We start from the raw sequence: 20164 nt of genomic DNA on the forward strand, positions 1-20164 counted from the left end.
TAGTAGGCTGCCAAATCTAGTGCTAGCAATGATTCTTCAAATTTACAAACTAATAGAAATCCTGAAAGAGTAGACAAGGTGAGTGAGAATCACCTGTTTCCCTTCTACTTGCAGGATGGGATTAGTTTTACACTAGCAGGACAAATGGATTCATGGATAAGAAAGAAGAGCTTGCTGTTTGAGAACGTGCTCTCTAGCTCACCAATTCATATGCTGATGGGACATCGTGTAGTGGGTGGCCCTTTCTGTTCCTTTCTATAATCCTTCGTGCAAGAGAAACCTGCTTGCCAACCACAAAAATAAATGCCTTCCCTTTTCCTCCAGCACCTCTAGCAGTTCTTCCAACACGCCGAACATACTCACTTGGATCCCTAGGGAAGTCGAAAAGAACAACATGATCCACACCAGCAAAGTCAATACCCCGTGATGCTCTGCCAAAAAATACAAAAGAAAACTTCACCTTCTTATAAATTAGCATTAGTTGAAGCCATTTGACATGCAAGAGATTGTTGTATCGTATACATGACATGAACCTACAAGTCAGATCCAACATACAAATGAAAGACCTGCATATCAGATGATTACAATCTCCGGGCTTCATTTCCTAGGAATTGTTGAATATGGATATTATTTTCCCTCTACAAAGATAATCTCAAATCACATCATATAAAGGAGGCCCTCACTAGCCAAACTCATCTGCCAAGGACGTGGCAGATGTCGTGCTAAGGAAAAAGATGTTCCTAGCATCCCTAATAAGATAAAGGTATCATCAGGGACGCCAACTCTCCGTAAACCATTGAATCACCAACAAAGAATCTCCTTGCATCAACATGATCTGCAGTAACCAAGAATACCAATATACTGTACCTCCAGAATTTCTTAATAACCCTCCAGTACCAGCTTGGCCAGGAGTCCCACAGAGCTGTCATCCGCGTTCGGCTCAATAGTATTAGGAGACGGAGGAATCCACTCAGGCTGAATCTAGTCTTGAATCATATTGGAAATGTAAATCGAGATCAATAGTCTTGGTATTAGTGTTACAGCCGAGATGGGTAGGGGCTGTTTTGTCTCTTCATTTTTCTGCTTATTTCTTCCAGTTGTGTCCTTGTTATCTTTATGTTATTGTATGTTGAATGAAGTGGGGAGTTATAACATTAAGTTGGAACTACCAACAGGTTACACATCCAACGATTCTCTCTTCCTCCCTCTTCTCCTTTTCTTCTTCTAACATTATTTAAAGGAAGAAACCAGAAGATCTCAATGTCTAAGGAAAATATTAACAAAAATCCCACAAAATAACTTAGATACTAATTCAGAATTGCAGGCACCAACTGTGAAGTTGGCATGCCTTGCTTGGGTCTATGAGTTGACAAAGCCTTGTCAATCTTGAGAATCAATGAGACTGGATACTTGGGCCTTCAGCAAGTAATTGGTGGGGTGCAAGATAAATTGAAACAAAATTTTTACTGTCCCAACGTTGAGGGCTAAGGAACCTTTGGCTGAGATGCTTGGAACTGGTGGTCATGGTGCACTTTAAGAGAGAGAGAGAGAGAGAGAGAGAGAGAGAGAGAGAGAGAGAAGGATCAAACTCTTTTTCTTCATACAAAAAGCTCAGATACTATGCATGGGATTACATAAGGTAGGAACTGTCCTGGTTCTCTGTCACAATGTATGAACAGAGATGGAGGCTTTTCATAATATTTATTGACCATATTTACGGTCATTCATTGAAATAAATGGTGGCTCACACTAGGAAATAATAAAAGAATTACAGTGATACATACAACGTAAGTGCTCTATGTGATTTTAGAAGAAGATTGAGAGGTCTTAAAACAGACCATTGTGCACAAGTGGTGTTGACTCATGGGCTGAAGCAGGACATGGAAACTTGACGCCTGGTCTCCTGCAATTCTGAATTAGTACATTTATTTACAACTCCAAAGTTAAAGTCCCATCTGGCTGTCCCCAACAAAATCAGGTCACAAACATTGGAATTCAGTTCTTTCAAAAGAAAAAATGTAAGAAGAAAATCAGGTATCCACACTCTAAGTCATTTTATTCATTAGACTGAACCATTGACCTTGATAAAAGATGTTTTGAAATTGATAAATGGTAATGTTAAGAAATAAAATTTAATCAGTATTAATAGTACAGATTAGCCGTAGGGGTCCTTTTGTAATTGTTACTTCTCATTTTGGGCTTATAAGTAAATACAAATAAGCTGGAAGGTATCAGAGGGGGATATAATCAAGATTTACAACCCTATTGAATCTGTTTTGAGAGTCTTCAAGGAGGACGTGTGATATTTGCAGTAATCATTGCTGCTTCCTGTGACGTGCATTTATTGATCATGAGATCTGATCAAGAAGACTGAAGTTTGATCCGGATTTGGATCATCAGACCGTGTTCTATGCTATTTCTTGCAGTACTTGAACTCTTTCAAATCTATGAATCAAACTGAGGATCATGATCAAAGTTTACAAGGTTGTTCAACACTATAAACTAGCCTTCAACCAGAGTTCATATCAGACCTTTCAATAGTCTGATCTTGTTTTTCTCATTTTTTTCAAATTATTTGATCTGGTATTATCAGCACATCTGTTGCCAGTCGAGATTGCTATTTTTAAATTTGAATCTGTTTTGATTCTCTGTTATGAGTTCTCCTACACCAAATAAGAGACTGCAGAACTTGTCATCCATCCATTGGATTGACCTAGAATTTTGATATGATTCTTTATCCTTCTAATCAAGTGTTCGACCAAGGGCTTGTTCAGATTTGATCAGTTGATGTTATTCTACCACAATTCTTCCAAAATTACGGTCTCTTATTACCTGAAGTTTCTATATTGTGCTGGTTATTGTTGGTGATTGGATTCTTCTTCTGTTTTATATAACTTTCAGTCTGTTAGTGCAGGTTCCGAAGTTTTCTTCTCATACTCTGCTGTGGAAATTCTCTCTATCATGGGTGATTCCAAACCATCAGTTGATATTGTGAATGTTCAAATCACTGCTATAAGATTAAGTGGTGCCTCTAATTATCTACTGTGGGCACAGGCTGTTAAAGTTAATATCAATGAAAATGGTGAACTGAAGTATATGACTTCAGCCCCAACATCTGCCGACTCTAAAGAAGAACGGATGCCGGAGGATGATACCTTACTTCTATGGTAAGAACAGTATGGATTCATCCATTACTGCAAACATCATGTTTTATAGTACAGCTAAAGTTTTCCGGGATGATCTCAAAGAAAGTCTTTCTCAAGATAGGAACATTTCCCAAATGTATGATCTATATGAAAAGATCTGTTCATCTAAACAAGGAGACAAATCTGCGTGAATATTATTGTGCACTCAAGGTCATGTGAGAAGAATTAATTTATTAACCTTTGGCTACAGATCTAGACTTGTTAAAGTCTCAATGTGCAGAATTTCATGTGGCTAAAATTATTTCTGGTTTGAATTCTGATTTGCAACTTGTCAAAACTCAGCTTATAGCTAGTGAAAAGGTTCCCTCCATGAATGAAGTGTTTTGCAGTATTCAACGTAATGTGTCTCCCTCATTCTAAACCTGAATCACTTCCTTTCTCCAAGGAAAGTTCTGCCTTGATGATTGGTGGTTGTGGTCATGGTTTTGGATTCTTTGGGAGAGGTTGTGGTTCGGGGGAAGTTGAGGAGATGGTGGGTGGACAGCAATCAAGCCTTTCATCACTGTACACACTGTGCTAAGAGTAATCATATTGTTACTGTTAAGAGTCTATGAGAGCATTTGTCGGTTGGAGGTCTATGGGTGGCCATAGACCTCCATACTGTAGAATTATATTTTATTCAAGCATGCCTTTGTTAGTTTCCTATTGGGTTTAGGTAGTTGTTTGCATAATTAGTGTTTAGTTTCCTTTTTGGTTATGTCTTCTAGTTTCCTATCTGTGTTATGAGTTTCTAATAGCTAACCTATATATTGAATGAATGGGGTAGTCCCAGCCACACAGTTGTGACTCCGAAGTTACAACTATCACTTGTTCTCTTCTCTTTCTCTTCCTCTTATTATTTACAATTAGTAAGTGTTCGGTTGAGAATAGTAAAACTCAATGGGTGCACCAATTTACTGATACATCATCAGTGGTTGATGGGGGGTTCTGAAGTGTTATCACCTAATGATACTTATATCACTTCATCTGGACCTAGTCAGCCTATGACTATGTCTCGAGATGATTATCACCATTTGTTAAGATGTGTTCAGCAGCTTGAGACTCGGACATTCAGTCAACCCAAAGATAACAAGACTCCTTTAACAGCCCCCAGACCCTTAGGACAGAATTCTGAGTATCAGATCACGTATGATGAGAAAAGGGCAGGGATTCTCTAATATAACACTGTAAAAAATAAAAAAGGGATTTAGGTTCAGGTAAGGAGAACTCTTAGATTCTCAAGTTTTATAGTCTTCTGAAAATCCATCTCCTTCCTCATCCACTGCCACTTTGGCCCACACAGGTAAAGCTGCGTAAAGCTGCCCTACTCGCCTCTTCTTCTTCCTCCACTTGGGTTTGATTCAAGTGCCTCCTTCTATATGACTGGTAAGTCTGATATATTTTTCCAATTTTAAAAAATCTTGTCATCCATCTCCAGTTATTCTTGCTGATGGTTCATCTACCCATAGCCATATTACTGGTTTTGGACTTGTTTCTCCTAACTTATCCTCATCTTTACCATTTGTTCCTCATGTACCTAATTTACTATTAAATATTCTTTCTGTTAGTCAACAAGTCTCTAAATGGCTTATACAACCTTGATAAATTCGGCAGCTTGCTCAGAATAAGAGGGATTCCGCTCGCCATTTTGGGAGTGCCAACGATGCACAACCCTTCATGCCCTAAGTCCACTCAATCGGGAACCAACCGGGGCACCATGCCGGTCAAAGACCTAATATCAGCTGCCGGGGGCAGATTGAGAAGTTGCCTTCAATCACTGAGTCGTTCACACCGACTGCTTCTAGTAGTAAGTAGTGTGTCTCTGCTTCAATGGCCGAGCATTTTCGATTTGGCCATTTCACATTTGCCTCTCTCCAAGCTTCAGCAAATGGTTCCCAATTGTAAATCAATTTATTGTCTTGAATGTGAATCTTGTGAAATTAGCAAACGCCATCATTTTTCATTTCCTTATCATGATGTCCCTTGGAGTTCCACTTTGTTTTTATTAGTTCATTTTTAAATTTGGGGTCCAAGACAGGATAGAAGGTAGTTACGAATTTCACTATTTTGTCATCTTTGTGGACGATTATTCTCACACGACATGGTTGTATACTTGTATTTATTGAAGGATTGTTCTAAATTCTTGTTGTTAAGTTTGTCTTGAATTCTTGACCTGTTTTGAAGAATGACCCGCTTCGACATATTTTTGTGGCGACCCGAATGGGATTTTTTTTTAGATCTGTGATGGAAGCAGAGGGGTTGGACTGATATGCCCAAGCCCGGTTCGACCTGATCGACCACAACCCGATGATCGACCTTGGAGGAGTATATATAATGTACTATCGTCTTGTCGAGCAAGTAGTTGTAATTTTGGGGGGTTTTTCGAGCTAGGGTTTCAGAGCAAGTTTTCTTGTCGTTGTTTGGGTGTTACCTCTCTTCTATATAATGGAACATCTTATTCTTCACCCGAGGACGTAACACACCACATTGGTGTGTGAACCTCGTTAAATCTTTGTGTATTGTGCGGATCTGTGTTGTTTATTTTCGTATTTGTTGGCGTTTGCTATAACACTTGTTATATATATAATAAAATAAAAATTCAGTTTGGTGTGAAATTTTTTTTCGTTACAATAATGCTTTAAAGTACATTCAAAGAGAAATCTCATTTTCGTGTTCTGACCATGGTATGGCTCATCAAACTAGTTTTATATATTCTCCTCAACAAAATAGTTTTCTCAATTAAAATTGCTCACTCTGTAATGTTTCATATGATCCAATGATGTGTTAATTGCATGTGATAGTATTATTCGCATGGCCCCTTCGGTTCTTCAAAACCTGTCCCCTTTTTCTGTTGTTTTTCCAACTATGTTATTTGCACTACCACCACGGTTTTTTTGTTGCACTTGTTTTGTCCATAATTTTCGTCCTGTTATTGATAAATTTCTCCATACTATTATATGTATTTCTTGGGTATTCTGATACACAAAAGGTTATCATTGTTATGACCCTGTCTCTCATCAATAATTTGTTAGTGTAGATGTTACTTTCTTTGAAAGTACACCGACTTTTTTTTAGGATGGTAAAGTTATGGGCATCGAAGTGCGATACTCTCAATTTAGTATTTATGCATAATACATGTTATATATAGTTTTTTTTAACTATTTTTTATGCAAAAGTGTAAAAAAAAGTTTCCTAACCATTTATGTGCGTATCTTTAGCGTATCTCCTATACGATACGATACGATACCCTCTAATAAGTATCTTAATTTTGGCTGGCCGATATGGGGACCGATACCGATACTTTAATCCTTGTATCCATCCAAATCCATTCCCCATGGAGAAGAAAGATTCTTCTGTTTGCTGGCCAACATTTGGAGAGGACACCTTTCCAAATGGAATTAGAGACGGGATAGGCGAAAGAAGAGGTGCTCAATATCTTCCGGCTCATTTCCACATAGAATACGCATACGATCTACAAAAATGCCTCTGTGAATGAGAAGAGAATTTCATGGGCAAGGAGTTGGTGAAAGCTCTCCAGGCCGTGAAGCTCTGACGGGGGATGTGGTGCAAGAACCATATGAGTCCAAGGAGTGGCTGATTTGTGGGTCTTGACAAATCCCAAGCAACCTTGGAAGAGAAGAGCTTAGAAGCAGCCGGCAGCCAAAGGATATATCCTGTCTTTGCCTGTGAGATGCCTGGATGAGTGGCAAGGAGCTCCAAATGTCAGCAAGCTGGGTCATGGATTGATTCGAGGGGTACCAGTTGCCCGAAGAGGTGATATCTGCCACTAGAGCAAAGTTGGATAAACTCGAGTTGTAGACGCTTCTGGCACTAATAGTATGGTAGAGAATGCCTTTGGGGTGCCATAGGTTGAGCCAAAGAAGAGTGCTAGTTCCATCGCCAATTTGGGAGGAGATAGCTGAAGAGATAGAGTGGCGGGTATCCATGATCTTTCTCTAAACCCAAGAAGCATCCACAGGGGTTTTCACTGTCCAAAAAGAATCCGACTTAAGAAGGTTCGAGTAGCCCCAATCAACCCATATACTCTTCTTCGAAATCATTTTCCAAGCAAACTTGATAACACCTGCAAGATTGACATCCTTGATCCTTCTCAACCCTAAGAATCCTTCAGATTTAGGGAGAGAAACAGAAGCCCAACTAATGGGGCGGAGAAATCTGAAGCATTGCTTCCTTTCCACAGGAAAGTTGCAAAAATGGATTCAAGCCCATAGATACCCGACCAATAAATGTAGGAAGCTTGGAGTACAAATCTGATGAGCTCTAACCGGCCAGCAAAGGACAAAACCTTCCCTTTCCAGATTTGGAGCCACTTCCTAATGAGGTCAAGCATAGGAGTGCAGTGATGAGCAGAGAGCCTGGCCAGAATAAGAGGGAGCCCAAGATACTTCACCGGAAGATGGCCCAAACTAAAACCAGTTAGAAGAAGCAGGGATGCTTTGTCCGAGTCTGAGATCCCAGGTAAGAATATGAGAGACTTGGCCGGATTGATACGAAGACCAAACAAGGCTGCAAATTGGTTTAAGCAAATCATGATGCTCTGAAGAGAGGAAGAATTGGCTTTGGAGAATATCATCAAGTCATCAGCAAAGGCGAGTTGGGTGAGCTTAATTGCTTTACACTTAGGGATGGTAGAGATGAGGCTCTGATCAGTGGCCACTCGCAAACTTTTGGAGAGGACTTCCATGGCCAGGTAGAAGATGTAAGAAGAGAGAAGGCATCCCTGTCTGATTCTCACTAAAAAGGAGAAGTATCCAACTGGGCTACCATTCACCAAGACAGAGAAGCGAGGGGAGGCAATGCAGTGATGAATCCAATTGGAGAATACTGGAGGAAATCCCATGCTGTTAAGGACCAAGATAATATAATCCCATCTGAGAGAGTCAAAGGCCTTATGGATGTCAATTTTCATAAGTGCAGCCGGAGAGTGAGATTTTCTTTCAAATCCTCTAACAATTTCGTGACAAAGAATAATGTTATCCCCCATGCTCCTCTCTGGAATAAAGGCCGATTGGTTGCTGCTAATTAGATAGAAAACCACTTGCTTGATTCTGTTTGCAAGGATCTTTGCAATGAATTTGTATAGGAGGTTGCATAAGGAGATAGGCTTGAAATAGTCATAGTATCAACACATTCTTTCTTAGGGATGAGATAGAGGAAGGTGTGACTAATCCCTTTGATCTGACTTGGATTGAAGAAGCTCTTAACAGCCTTAACAAAGTCTTCTTTGATGACTTCCACAAGCTTCAATTGACATAAAGACAATAATAATAAACTTGGAACAAAGATGTTATGCATACACCAGTTTCCCGACTCGAATCCACGACCACTAGGTCATAATGGAGTAAACTTACCGTCAATGTAATGGATAGATCCAATGCTTAGCATGTCTTCAACAGAAATTACACTTAATCATATAAACACTCACAACAATTTTAACACTGGATTGTGATCATAACAACTACAACAACAAACTCAGCCTTATCCCAACTTAATGGGGTCGGCTACAAGGATCCATGCAAAACAAAGTAGGGAAAACTGAGGTCCAAACCGAATAGGAGAAATGAAGAAAACAAGAAAATAAGAAATGATAAACAAGAAAAGAATGAGAGATGAAAACAAGAGAAAAGAGTTACAGCAGAAAAAGTCAGGAGAAACTCAGCTAAATGGATCCTTGTCCTCCAATAGGCTCTATCCAAGGCCATACTTGGGACAAGACCTCATGTCATTTCTCACAACTTCTCCTATGATCATTTTAGGCTTGCCCTTGGATCTTTTAGCTCCTTCAATCATAATCAAATTGTTCCTCTTTATTGGGGTGCCCCCAAGCTCCCATTAAACATGTCCATAACACCTTAAACAATTTTCTCAGAGCTTGTCATTATTTGGGGCAACTCTCAATTCAGCTCTAATACGTTCATTCCTTATTTTATCCTTCCTAGTTTTTCTGCACATCCATCGCAACATTTTTATTTGCTACACATAGCTTATCTATATAACTTTTTTTACTACCCAACATGCCACCCCATACATCATAGTCGGTCGTCCAACAGTCCTATAGAACTTCCCTTTAAGCTTTAAGGGAATATGTCGGTCACAGTGTCACACAACATTCTCCTCTCCACTCCATCCATCCCACTTTAATTCTCTATGAAACATCATCCTATATGTCACCATCTTTATCTATGGTTGACCCCAGATATCTAAAAATGTCACTTTGTGTCATCTCTCTCCTCAATTTTCACCATGTCATTTATCCATCATACTGTGAGTTACACAGCATATACTCTGTCTTTGATCTAGTAATTCTTAAGGCCTTTTATTTTCAAGTTGATCTCTATAGCTAACTTAGCGTTAATCCATGCTTTTGTCACATCCACCAAAATGATACCAGCAGCAAAGAGCATACACCACGAGACCTCGCCTTGAATGCTCTTAATTAAATCATCTATGATAAGTGCAAACAATAAGGGCATAAGGCTGATCCCTAACATAAACCAATCACAATTAGGAATTCCTTGCCCCGACCTTCCACAGATCTCACATTAGTCACCACGCCCTCAATCCTCACACATATCTTTAATTACATCTACATATTTACTCGACACCCCACTCTTCACAAGAATATGTCGGATTAAATCTCTAGAGACTCTCTCATATGCTTTTTCCAGGTCAATAAACACCATATGGAGATTTCTTGTTAGCTCTAGCTCTATATATTTCCATGAGCCTCATCAGTAGGCAAATAGCTTTTGTCGTGGATCTACCTAGCATAAATCCAAATTCTTCGAGATATGAGTCTCTCTTCTCAGAGGGCTTCAATAACCTTCTCCCATAGTTTTATAGTATGAGTGACTCATTAGCTTTATGCTTCTATAGTTATTGTCGCTTTGAATACAAATATCACCTTTATTTTTTTTTATCGGAACAACAATGCTTCAACTCTATTCATTAGGCATTTTCCTTGTCTTCATAATCTTGTTAAACAAATTGGTTAACTAGTATACCCCATGTACACCAAGGTTTTCCACACTTCTATTAAGATCTCAAATGAGCCTAGCCTACTTTCATCTTTCTTTAGGCTTCTTTAACTTCCGCCCAACCAACCTTTCGTATATATACAAAGCGATGAAGATGGGGGGGGGGGGAGAGCAAGCCTAGAAGGAACAAGCCCGACTAACCGGGGGAGGGGGGAATACAAACAAACCAAAGGGGGTAAAGGGGGAACTAGGGGGGAAGGGAGAGAATGGTAGAGGGTAGGCCTAGGATACAACAATGAGCCTATTCCTTTGGGTATTTCTAACTGACCTGGAGGCTCAGAGATGCAATCTTAGAGGAGATATCAAAATAGATGGCATTCCAAATCTTGTCAAATGAACGAGAGTTGGAAGTCTACACGAAGATTCCTTTCCATCCAGATATGATTGATGGTGGCACAGAAGGGGAGCTTTCCAATAGTGTCACAAATGGAGGAACCAACGTAGGTCATGTCAATCCAAATCCATTCCCTACTAAAAGGGAGCATTCTTTCGTATATATATATATAACATTTGGTGTGTTGATGAATAATACAATCTTTCGAGTCATTCCTAATTCAAACTATCTCCATTTTGGATGCAACAAATACACTCATCCCATCTCTTCACAATGTCCTCCTCCCTTACCAGCACTCTTCCATCATCACTTTTGATACATCTCACATGGTTGAAATCCCTACTCTTCCTTTCTTTCATTTTAGCTATCTTATAGATAACTTTTTCCCCTTCTTTTGTGTTTAGGTTCATATAGAGGTCCTCGTATTTCTTCGCCTTTGACGCTCTCCATGATCTTCTTAGCTTCTTTTCTTGTATAATTATACTTTTTTTCTATCTCATCATCCCACCACCAAGTCTCTCTAGGGCCTGACAACTACCATTCGCTTCCCCTAGAACCTCTTTGGCAACCCTCGTTCCACATCGCATTGGTGTCTCTTAAGGACTCCCCTCTCAATCTCCACCACCTTATCTTAGGATACTTAGGTTCCCTCCTACGTTTTTGTGCACTGAAGTGCATATCCAGGCCTAACAATCTACATTGGGTGGTTAGACTGTCCCCAAGAATAATCTTACAGTCCTTATACAACCTTTTATCTGCCCTTCTAGTTAGGACGAAATCTATTTGGCTGGTATGATTCCCACTTTTGTAGGTAACAAAGTGCTCCTCTCTTTTTCCAAAGGTGTTCACAATGGATAGATCATAAGCTACCACAAAGTCTAAGATTGAGGTCCCTTCCTTGTTGTTCGCCTCAATCTAATATCCCAGCATGTCCATTTAGGTCACCTCCAATAATAATCGATTCATCCTGGCCAAAACCCTGCACTAAATCATCAATGCATTCCCAAAATTGACACCTACATCCAATCCTACTTGGGGTGCATAGGCACAAACAATATTGATAGCCTCCTTCTCCAACACCAGTTTGATGGATATAATAATCCTATCGCCCACTCCTTTGACCTCCACTACATCATTCTTTAGATCTTTGTCCACTATTATACCCACTCCACTTCTGTTACTCTGATCTCCTGAATACTTAAGTATAAAGTTGTCTAACATCTTATCTTTGTTACCCTTCCATCCGATCAATTGGATACATGCGATATTAACCCTCGTCTCCTTATAACATCTATCAACTCCAGTTATCACCGAATCCGGGCTTCGACCCAGCACGTCCCTTACTTGGAACGTCCTAGCAATATAAGGACAAAAAGACATGATACTAAGAAAAAAGAGATCAGAAAATAAAAGGATCCATGCAAAAAGTGGTTGGCTGAATATATTAAAGTGTCGGTTGCCTACCTGACACACCACTATATGAAAATAGTGCTGGGAAACCTCCTTCCAGGAAGGGGACCTATATGTCACAACCACCTCTCTCTCATCTCATTTTCCCTTATAAAAGGGGTTAAAGGCGGCAGAGAGTTCTCACTCTCAATTTTTCTCTTATCATTTCAAATTGTAAGACCGGGTCGAGCTTCTACTACACCACCTATTAAGAAAAAACCAAATCCGATTCCCACCACCTGTGTGCAAATCAATGGAGATAAAAAGACAACCAAATATGCATAGAACTAATAATGCAGATAAATTGATCAAGCCACATCAAAATAGGAAACACCAATTTTTAACGTGGAAAACACTTCCAATGAGAAAAGTAAAAACCATGGGACCTAGTTCAGATCAAACTTCCACTATGCAATAATGATATTACAATGTTCTCTCTAGGTACACTAGAGACTACCAATAAGCATCAAGAGCAAAACCCTAATCTTGGATAACACAATATCTCACCAAATAACAAGGTGGAATCACAAGAATAATAATATTCTCACCTCAACTGACAATAGAAAATACAGGAAGAACTATCACCTTTCCTGCTTCCTTGGATTTAGAGAACGTTGTCACGCCAATACACTACAACCCGTACGAAGAGAGCACCCAAAATACAATTTTGATTCTCTCGCATAAGCTCGACTCGATCTTACGGTTTGAAATGAAAAGAGAAAAAATGAGAGTGAGAACTCTCTGGCGCCTTAAACCTCTTTTATAAGGGGAAATGAGATATATATATACAGTTATGTTTCACCGCCCAACAAGTGTGGGTCCCCCTCCACGTGAGGTTCCCTAACAAACTCCCCCTCTGACTCAGGAGGAAGGATCACTCAAATATTCCATGTTAACATCTGTGTGCCCCTATAACACAGGCTTTCAATCATAACAGACTTCTCACATTTGTAGGGGTGCCCACCGCATCTTGCTAATCCTATAATGTGGTTTCTTTGCTTTTTGCAAACAACTTATAATCTTCATCATGTAGTTACTCCTCTTGCATGGTTTCAATTCTCATCGGCTTTGCTTCTTCCAAGCATTCTCATTGGCTTTGCTTCTTCCAAGCATTCCAGTTTAGCTTCATATACTGATGTAGTGGAACTCTGGTAAATGGGGGTATCATCATCGCCATCATCACCACCTACATCCCATCATCTTGTTGTACACCTCCCCCATCATTATGTGTCATGGGAAGAGGATCTGGAACAAAATTAATAAGGCCACCAGTATGAACACCCCTTAGGATGTGTGACAGGATCTAAATAATATCGCTATTTGAGTAGACGACAATGGTGGTACCATCTTCTGTCTTCTCCTCCTCTTTTTCTTTCTTTGAATCTATTTTAAGTTTTTTGCACTCCTTTTTCATATGCCCTTCCTTTTTGCAATAGTGACATGCAATTTCCTTTCTTGAGTTGTTTTGACTTCTCCCCCAGTCTCATGTGACTAATGCTTCTTGTTGAGGTGAAGACGAGTCCAAGGATTTCCTTCTTATCTCTTCATTCAATAGACTTCCAGTTACTTGACTCACTAAGAGCACCCCATCTGGTGCAGAATTGCTAAGAGACACCACCAATGTCTCCCAACTGTCAGGTAACGAACTGAGAAGTAACAAGGCTTGTAACTCATCATCAAGCACCATGTTCATAGAGGAAGAATACTGGCAACAAAGCTTTTCTAATCAGAAAGCTTGTGAACCTGAAGTACAGAGAAGGAACCTCAGTTGTGAAACATTTGAACGAAGCGCAAAGTATTGTGAATCAGCTCTCATATCTCTCTCCCTCTCTCTCATTTCCCTTATAAAAAGGAATAGAGGCGGCAGAGACTGAATACCTCTCATATTCTCTATTTACTGTGTTTTTCATTTCCAAACCGTGAGACTGAAGCCGAGACTTCCGCGAGAGATCTATCAGCGAGTAACCCAATTTCTTGTACACGGATCATGGTGTAGTGGCGTGTCAGTGTTCTCCATGTCTAGGGAAGCAGGAAGGCAACAATTCTTCTTGCATTTGCCATTACCAATTGAGTGAGAGTTATTGTTCTTGTGATTTCACCTTGTTATTTGGTGAGATATATTGTTATCTAAGAGTAAGGTATTTCTCCTGATGCTCATTGGTAGGCGCTAGTGTACCAAGAGAGGAATATTGTAATCCCATTATTACATAGTGGAAGTTTGATCTAGACTAGGTCCCATAGTTTTTACCTTTCTCATGGAAAGGTTATCCAAGTTAAAAATTGATGTCTCCTATTGTGGTGTGGCTTGATCAATTTGTCTGCATTATTAGTTCTCTGCACATTTGGTTGCATTTGTATCTACATTGATTTGCACACAGGTGGTGGGAAATGGATCGGGTTTTTTTTCCCAACAAATAGATACATAGTAGATACAAAAGAGTACAAGGGAAAGGATACCTAATGCATTAAAAGACACTCTCAACACATAGAAAAAGGTGCATAATCAAGCAAAGCAAGACACAGAGATGGAAAAGTAGTACATAGACATAAATATAGATGATCAAGTAAGCAGGTGTATCACAAAGGACTAAATATCTCAAAACCTCCAGACAAGTAACTCAAATAAGAAGCTAGTACAACATAACATATATAAAGTGATACAAATAGATGCACAAACAAACAGATATATGAAAGGTTATAGCAAGTTAAACTAGAGCGTAAGCCAAAAGTAAATAGATCAGCACACAATGGCTATGAAAATAAAGGGGAGAATATGGGGAATGTCTGAAATCGGGAAGCTCCACGTAGTCAAGGATGCTCTTCAGAGTATGGGGCATGATGCAAGTCAACTCACTACCAAGATAACCGGGGGAGCTTGGTGTAGTTCGTACCAGGGTTGTGCGACAGTGGCGGTGATGCGGGGGCAGATTTTATTTATTTATTTATTTTACATACAACCTGTAGGACCCCGACCACGACTAGCTGGAGAGGGCCGAATCAATTTTGCATAGATTGTATCAAGTATGTGCGTTAGTGGCAGGCGGTAGCTATGAGGATTGGGGTGTCGATGTGGGTGGAAAGAGTATGTGTAGGTTAGAAAGTAGTGCTGGTATTATGGGTTGGGTGAGAGCATGGTAATACTCGGGTGGATGGAACAATTAGCGAATCAAGGGTCAAGAAACATAGGCGAGAGGGCGAGCAAAGAGCAGACTGGGGGAGAGACGGCAAACAGGGAACTTAGAGGGATGGCGAAAGGTCAAGAAAAAGAGGAGAGAGTAGAGTTTCTGGCAAGTTCAAAATTTGTTTATTAATTTTTTTTTTTTTTTAAACTGTTGCCTCTTTGGTGGATGGGGTACTCCCGTTTTTTTTTTGGTAGAAGGTTTGTGATTTTAGTGATTGGCGTAGTGCCTGGGGCCAGCCGGTAGCTTAGGTGGGAGGGGATATATCTGAGGTAACAAGGAGAGATTCAGGGGAAAGGGAGAGGAGGTAGAGAGATAACTGAGGCGTAGGTGTATCGGGTGCAACAAGGAGAGAATCAAGGAAAGGGGAGAGGGAGTGGAGAGATAAATGGGGCTGAGGTAGAGCAGATCAACAGTTGTGGGGAGGGAAATCGATGGGGAAAAGAAATCCAGATAAGATGTAGTGAGAGAATCAGGAGAGAGATTGTGTGAGGAGAGATCATAAGAGTATAGTGAAAGTCGGGAGAGGGATATAGGTCAAGGAGGGTATCAGGAGAGGAAGGGAGAAAGTAAAGAGTCGAAGAATAATCGGGGCTAGCAGAGAGACACCAGGGGGGATAGAGCAGAGAGATTTGGGGAGGCGAAAGATCGAGATATACTACAGTAGGGAGAGAGGCAAAAGGGGGCAAATCGGAAGAGGGGGTATCGCCGAGAGTAGGGAGAGAGTCTACTAACCTGATTAAAGCCCTAATCACCACTGCTTGAGATGGGGTAGATATGCAGTGCCATCTTCTTACTAAATTTAGTACACATTTTCTCATTGGTTGAGCCGAAGATGATATCATCTAAATAAATCTGAATAATGAGTATGTCTTCATTCTTATTCTTCACGAATAGGGTAGTGTCAATCCTTCCCTTTGAAAAGCCACTTTCAATTAAGAAGGTACTCAATCTTTCATACCAAGCTCTAAGAGCTTGTTTGAGTCCATAGAGGGCTTTCTCAAGTCTGAAAACATGGTTTGGAAACTTTGTATTTTCAAAACTAGGAGGTTGAGCTACGTACACCTCCTCTTGAATGTAACCATTCAAGAAGGCACTTTTTACATCCATTTGGTATAGTTTAAAGTTCTTATGGCATGCAAAAGCGAGTAGCATTCTAACAGATTCTAATCTTGCTACAGGTGCATAGGTTTCATCATAGTCTATTCCCTCTTGCTGATTATACCCTTTGGCTACTAAACTAGCTTTGTTTCTTACTATGTTTCCATCTTCATCCAGTTTATTGCGAAAAACCCACTTGGCACCAATGATGGTGTGGTGGTCAGGTTTTGGGACAAGTTCCCATACCTTACTTTTTTCAAACTGGTGAAGTTCTTCTTGTATAGCAACAATCCAATCACTATCTTAAAGTGTTTCTTCTATGTTCTTGGGTTCAATCCTTGAGATAAATGCAGTGTGGTTGCATACCTCTCGGGTTTTAGATCTAGTTTGGATTTCTCCATCTAGATCCCCTATAATGTTTTCTAAGGGATGATTCCTATGGGGGATAACTTCCTTAGGTAGTGTTTCTACTTTTTCGATAGTAAAATCATTTGTTTTGACCTTAGAATCATCAAGAGAAACATCATGTACTTTGTTCTTTATCTCATCAAACATAGTATCATCATCAACAACAGGAGATTTATTCAAGTCATTAGGCAATGATTCATCAAATCTAACATTCATGGATTCTTCAACCATTAATGACTTTTTATTGAAAACTCTATATGCTCTCCTGTTGAGAGAATATCCTAAGAATATTCCTTCATCAGATTTTGCATCAAATTTTCCAAGTTGGTTTTTAGTGTTTAGGATGAAACACTTACAACCAAATACTCTAAAGTAGTCTATCTTTGGTAGTTTACCAAAATACAGTTCACATGGGGTCTTGGAAAGCAAAGGTCTGAGAATTATACGATTAAGCATATAGCAAGTTGTATTCACAGCTTCAGCCCAGAAATATTTAGGCAAAGAATACTCATTGAGCATTGTCCTAGCCATCTCTTGTAGTGACTTGTTTTTCCTTTCAACAACCCCATTTGATTGAGGTGTTCTAGGAGCGGAGAAGTTATGGTCGATTCCATACTTATTGCAATATAAGTCAAACTGACTTATATTGTCAAATTCTCCTCCATGGTCACTCCTCACAGAGGTTACTGTATATCCTTTCTGATTTAGTAATCTCTTACACAAAATTACAAACTCATCGAAGGCGTCATTTTTATTTCTTAGAAAGGCAGACCATGTGTATCTAGAGTAATCATCTACAATTACAAAAGTATAAGGTTTACCATTTATAGTAAATACATTAATAGGTCCAAACAAGTCTAAATGAAAGAGTTCCAATGGTCTTGAAGAAGAAACAATGTTCTTCGACTTATGGAAAACTTTGGTTTGTTTGCCCTTTTGACAAGCATTACAAAAATTATTTTTCTCATACTTGATCTTAGGAAGATTCCTAACAAGATCCTTCGATGCAATGGTTTGGATTAACTTGACATTCACATGTCCAAGTCTTCTATGCCATAATGAGGATTCACTATGGTTAGAAACCAAACATACATTCAAGGGTCTTGTTTCTTCAAGCATGCAAAGATAAATATTGTTCTTCCTAGATCCTTTTAGAATTAGATCATTATTTGCATCTTTGATATAACAGTGAGAAACATCAAATTCTACTTTGTATCAAATACCACATAATTGACTTACATTCAGAAGATTATAGTTCAAATTTTTCACAAAATAGACATTTGAAATTGAAATACCTTCAAGTTTTATCTTTCCAATTCCAGCAATTTTTCCTTTGCTGTCATCTCCAAAGGAGACCCATCCTCCGTCGTAGTCCTGTAAGCTTGAAAATAGGTTCTTGTTGGATGCCTTGTGTTTGGAGCATCCACTCTCGATTACCCACTCGGCTTCCACCTTATTCTTTAAGCAAACCTACAACAGTAGTTCAATCGTACATTGGTCCCCTTAATCTCATGGTTAAGTCATTGTTAGTGTCGAATGTTTCTATTGGAACCCAAGTGGTTTTGTACTTTTTAGGACTTTGGTTCTGCCTTTGAGATGACCTTGGGTTTCTTTGGGTCCTCTAAGGTTCATATGACCCACTTGGTCTTTGAGTATAGTACCTTTGAGGTCTATAGGATCCTTGGGTTTGGTATTTCCCGTGAGGTCTGTAAGACTTCCGAGGGTAGTTCCCATAATCTTGGTATTACCTTTGGGGCCTTTCAATAGAGTATTCCCTTTGAGGTTGGGATCTTCTATATCTAGGCATAGGTCTAGGATCCTCTTCAGGCCTATATTGCCTTCTTTGGGGTGTGTAATAATAAGCATGGTTAACTGTAGTTCTTGGTCTCTCAATTGAGAGTTTGTGGTCTGTCTTTTCCTCGCATTACATTGGTTTATGGAATGCCCTGTCTTTTTACAAAAACCACATTTGACATAAGAAGTGGATGGTTGATTACCTTGGTCACTCCTTGGATTCTCATTTTGTTTTTCTTTTCTCCTAGATGGATTTTGTTCATTATAGCCCAGTCCTTCTCTTTCATTAGGACCTTTCCTTTGAGATCCAAGGAGGTTGTCAAGGTTCCTTTGCCCTTGGGTAAAGGTACAAAGGGTGGAGTTTAACTTGGAGTTTTCTTCCTCAAGTTCACTCACCTTTGAAGTTAGTGCTTCCACTCTTTTGTTGAGTATGTCAACTTTTTTAAGATTATTTTTATTTGACTCTAATTTCAGACTTTCTTCATATAGGGCCTCGAAGGCTTCTTGAAGTTCTTCATTAGAGTCATTTATGAGAATCAGGTTGGGTTTGACATACCTCTTGATCTTCATCTCCGATAGCCATTAAAGCTAGGTTAGTGACTTCTTCGGAGTCGCTCTTTTCTTCTCCATCACTTGAGTCCCATGTGGCTGCATAAGCCTTCTTCTTTGGTTTGTGTGGGCAGTCAGTTCTAAAATGACCTTGCATTTTGCACTCAAAACACACAACTTTAGAAAAAATTTCCTTAGTTTTGATTTTAGACTTACCTTTTTCTCCATGGGGTTTATCTCCATAGGATTTGTTCTTGTGTTGCATTCTTCCTTTCTTCTTGAGGAATTTGTTGAACTTCCTCGTGATGAGTGATATTTCATTCTCCATGTCGAACTCTTCATCTTCATCGTCGTCAATTACCTCTTCTATTGTCTGAGAGGATTTTAGCGCTATAGTTCTTTTATTTTCAGAGGTTGGCTTGTCAAAGCTCCACTTCATGGGTTTGCAAGGATCCCAAAAGGCAGTTAAGGGATATCTTTGTTAGATCTTTTGCTTCTTCAATGGCTGTCTTCTTAGGCCTCCAAGCGGTTGGTAAGGCTTTTAGAATTTTTCTGACTTTTTTTGCGTTAGTATAGGTTTTGCCTAAACTCTTAAGGCTATTAACAATGTCAGTAAAACAGATAAACATGGAAGTTATAGATTCATCTTCTTTCATAATAAATGATTCGTAATCGGAGACAAGTTGATCTACCTTTTTTTCCTTTACCTCTTCCGTACTTTCATGTGTGACTAGGAGCATGTCTCAAATTTCTTTGATTGTGTCACATGCTATGACTCGGTTGAATTCTTACTCATTGAGGGCACACTGAAGAAATGTGATAGCCCAAAATTGTATTGAATGAGGACTGTCTTCTGTTGTCCATTCCTTTTCTTCCTTAAGTACTATCTTTCCATCCACGACTTTGGTGATGGTGTATGGTCCATTCTCTATGACTCTCAATACTAGAATATTATGTCCACAGATGAATTCTTAAATCTACACTTCCAGAAAGAGAAATTTTCTCCATTAAAGTAAGGGGGTCTCACGGCGTTCATGCCCTCTGGTGGTCATTGGGATGTGGCCATGGTCTTTGACTCACTTTTTAAGACAAATTAGTCTTAAATAA

At 39.5% G+C, this 20164-nt stretch overlaps 1 protein-coding gene across 4 annotated transcripts in view; it reads right to left on the minus strand.

The window, feature by feature from the left end:
* The window catches only part of LOC122058323 (DEAD-box ATP-dependent RNA helicase 50), a 60600-nt gene continuing 40436 nt past the window's right edge, over nucleotides 1-20164 (minus strand). For 2 of the 4 annotated variants that reach the window (XM_042620951.1, XM_042620953.1), the window contains one exon: nucleotides 1-431. In XM_042620951.1, coding sequence (XP_042476885.1) covers nucleotides 194-431 — 238 coding nt within the window. In that variant the 3' untranslated portion in view covers nucleotides 1-193. The remainder of the gene's footprint in view (nucleotides 432-20164) is intronic. The other 2 variants (XM_042620952.1, XM_042620954.1) reach the window with 2 other exon arrangements.

The sequence above is a fragment of the Macadamia integrifolia genome, chromosome 12 (genome assembly GCF_013358625.1).
Source record: "Macadamia integrifolia cultivar HAES 741 chromosome 12, SCU_Mint_v3, whole genome shotgun sequence".
In the NCBI taxonomy this organism is placed as follows: domain Eukaryota; kingdom Viridiplantae; phylum Streptophyta; class Magnoliopsida; order Proteales; family Proteaceae; genus Macadamia; species Macadamia integrifolia.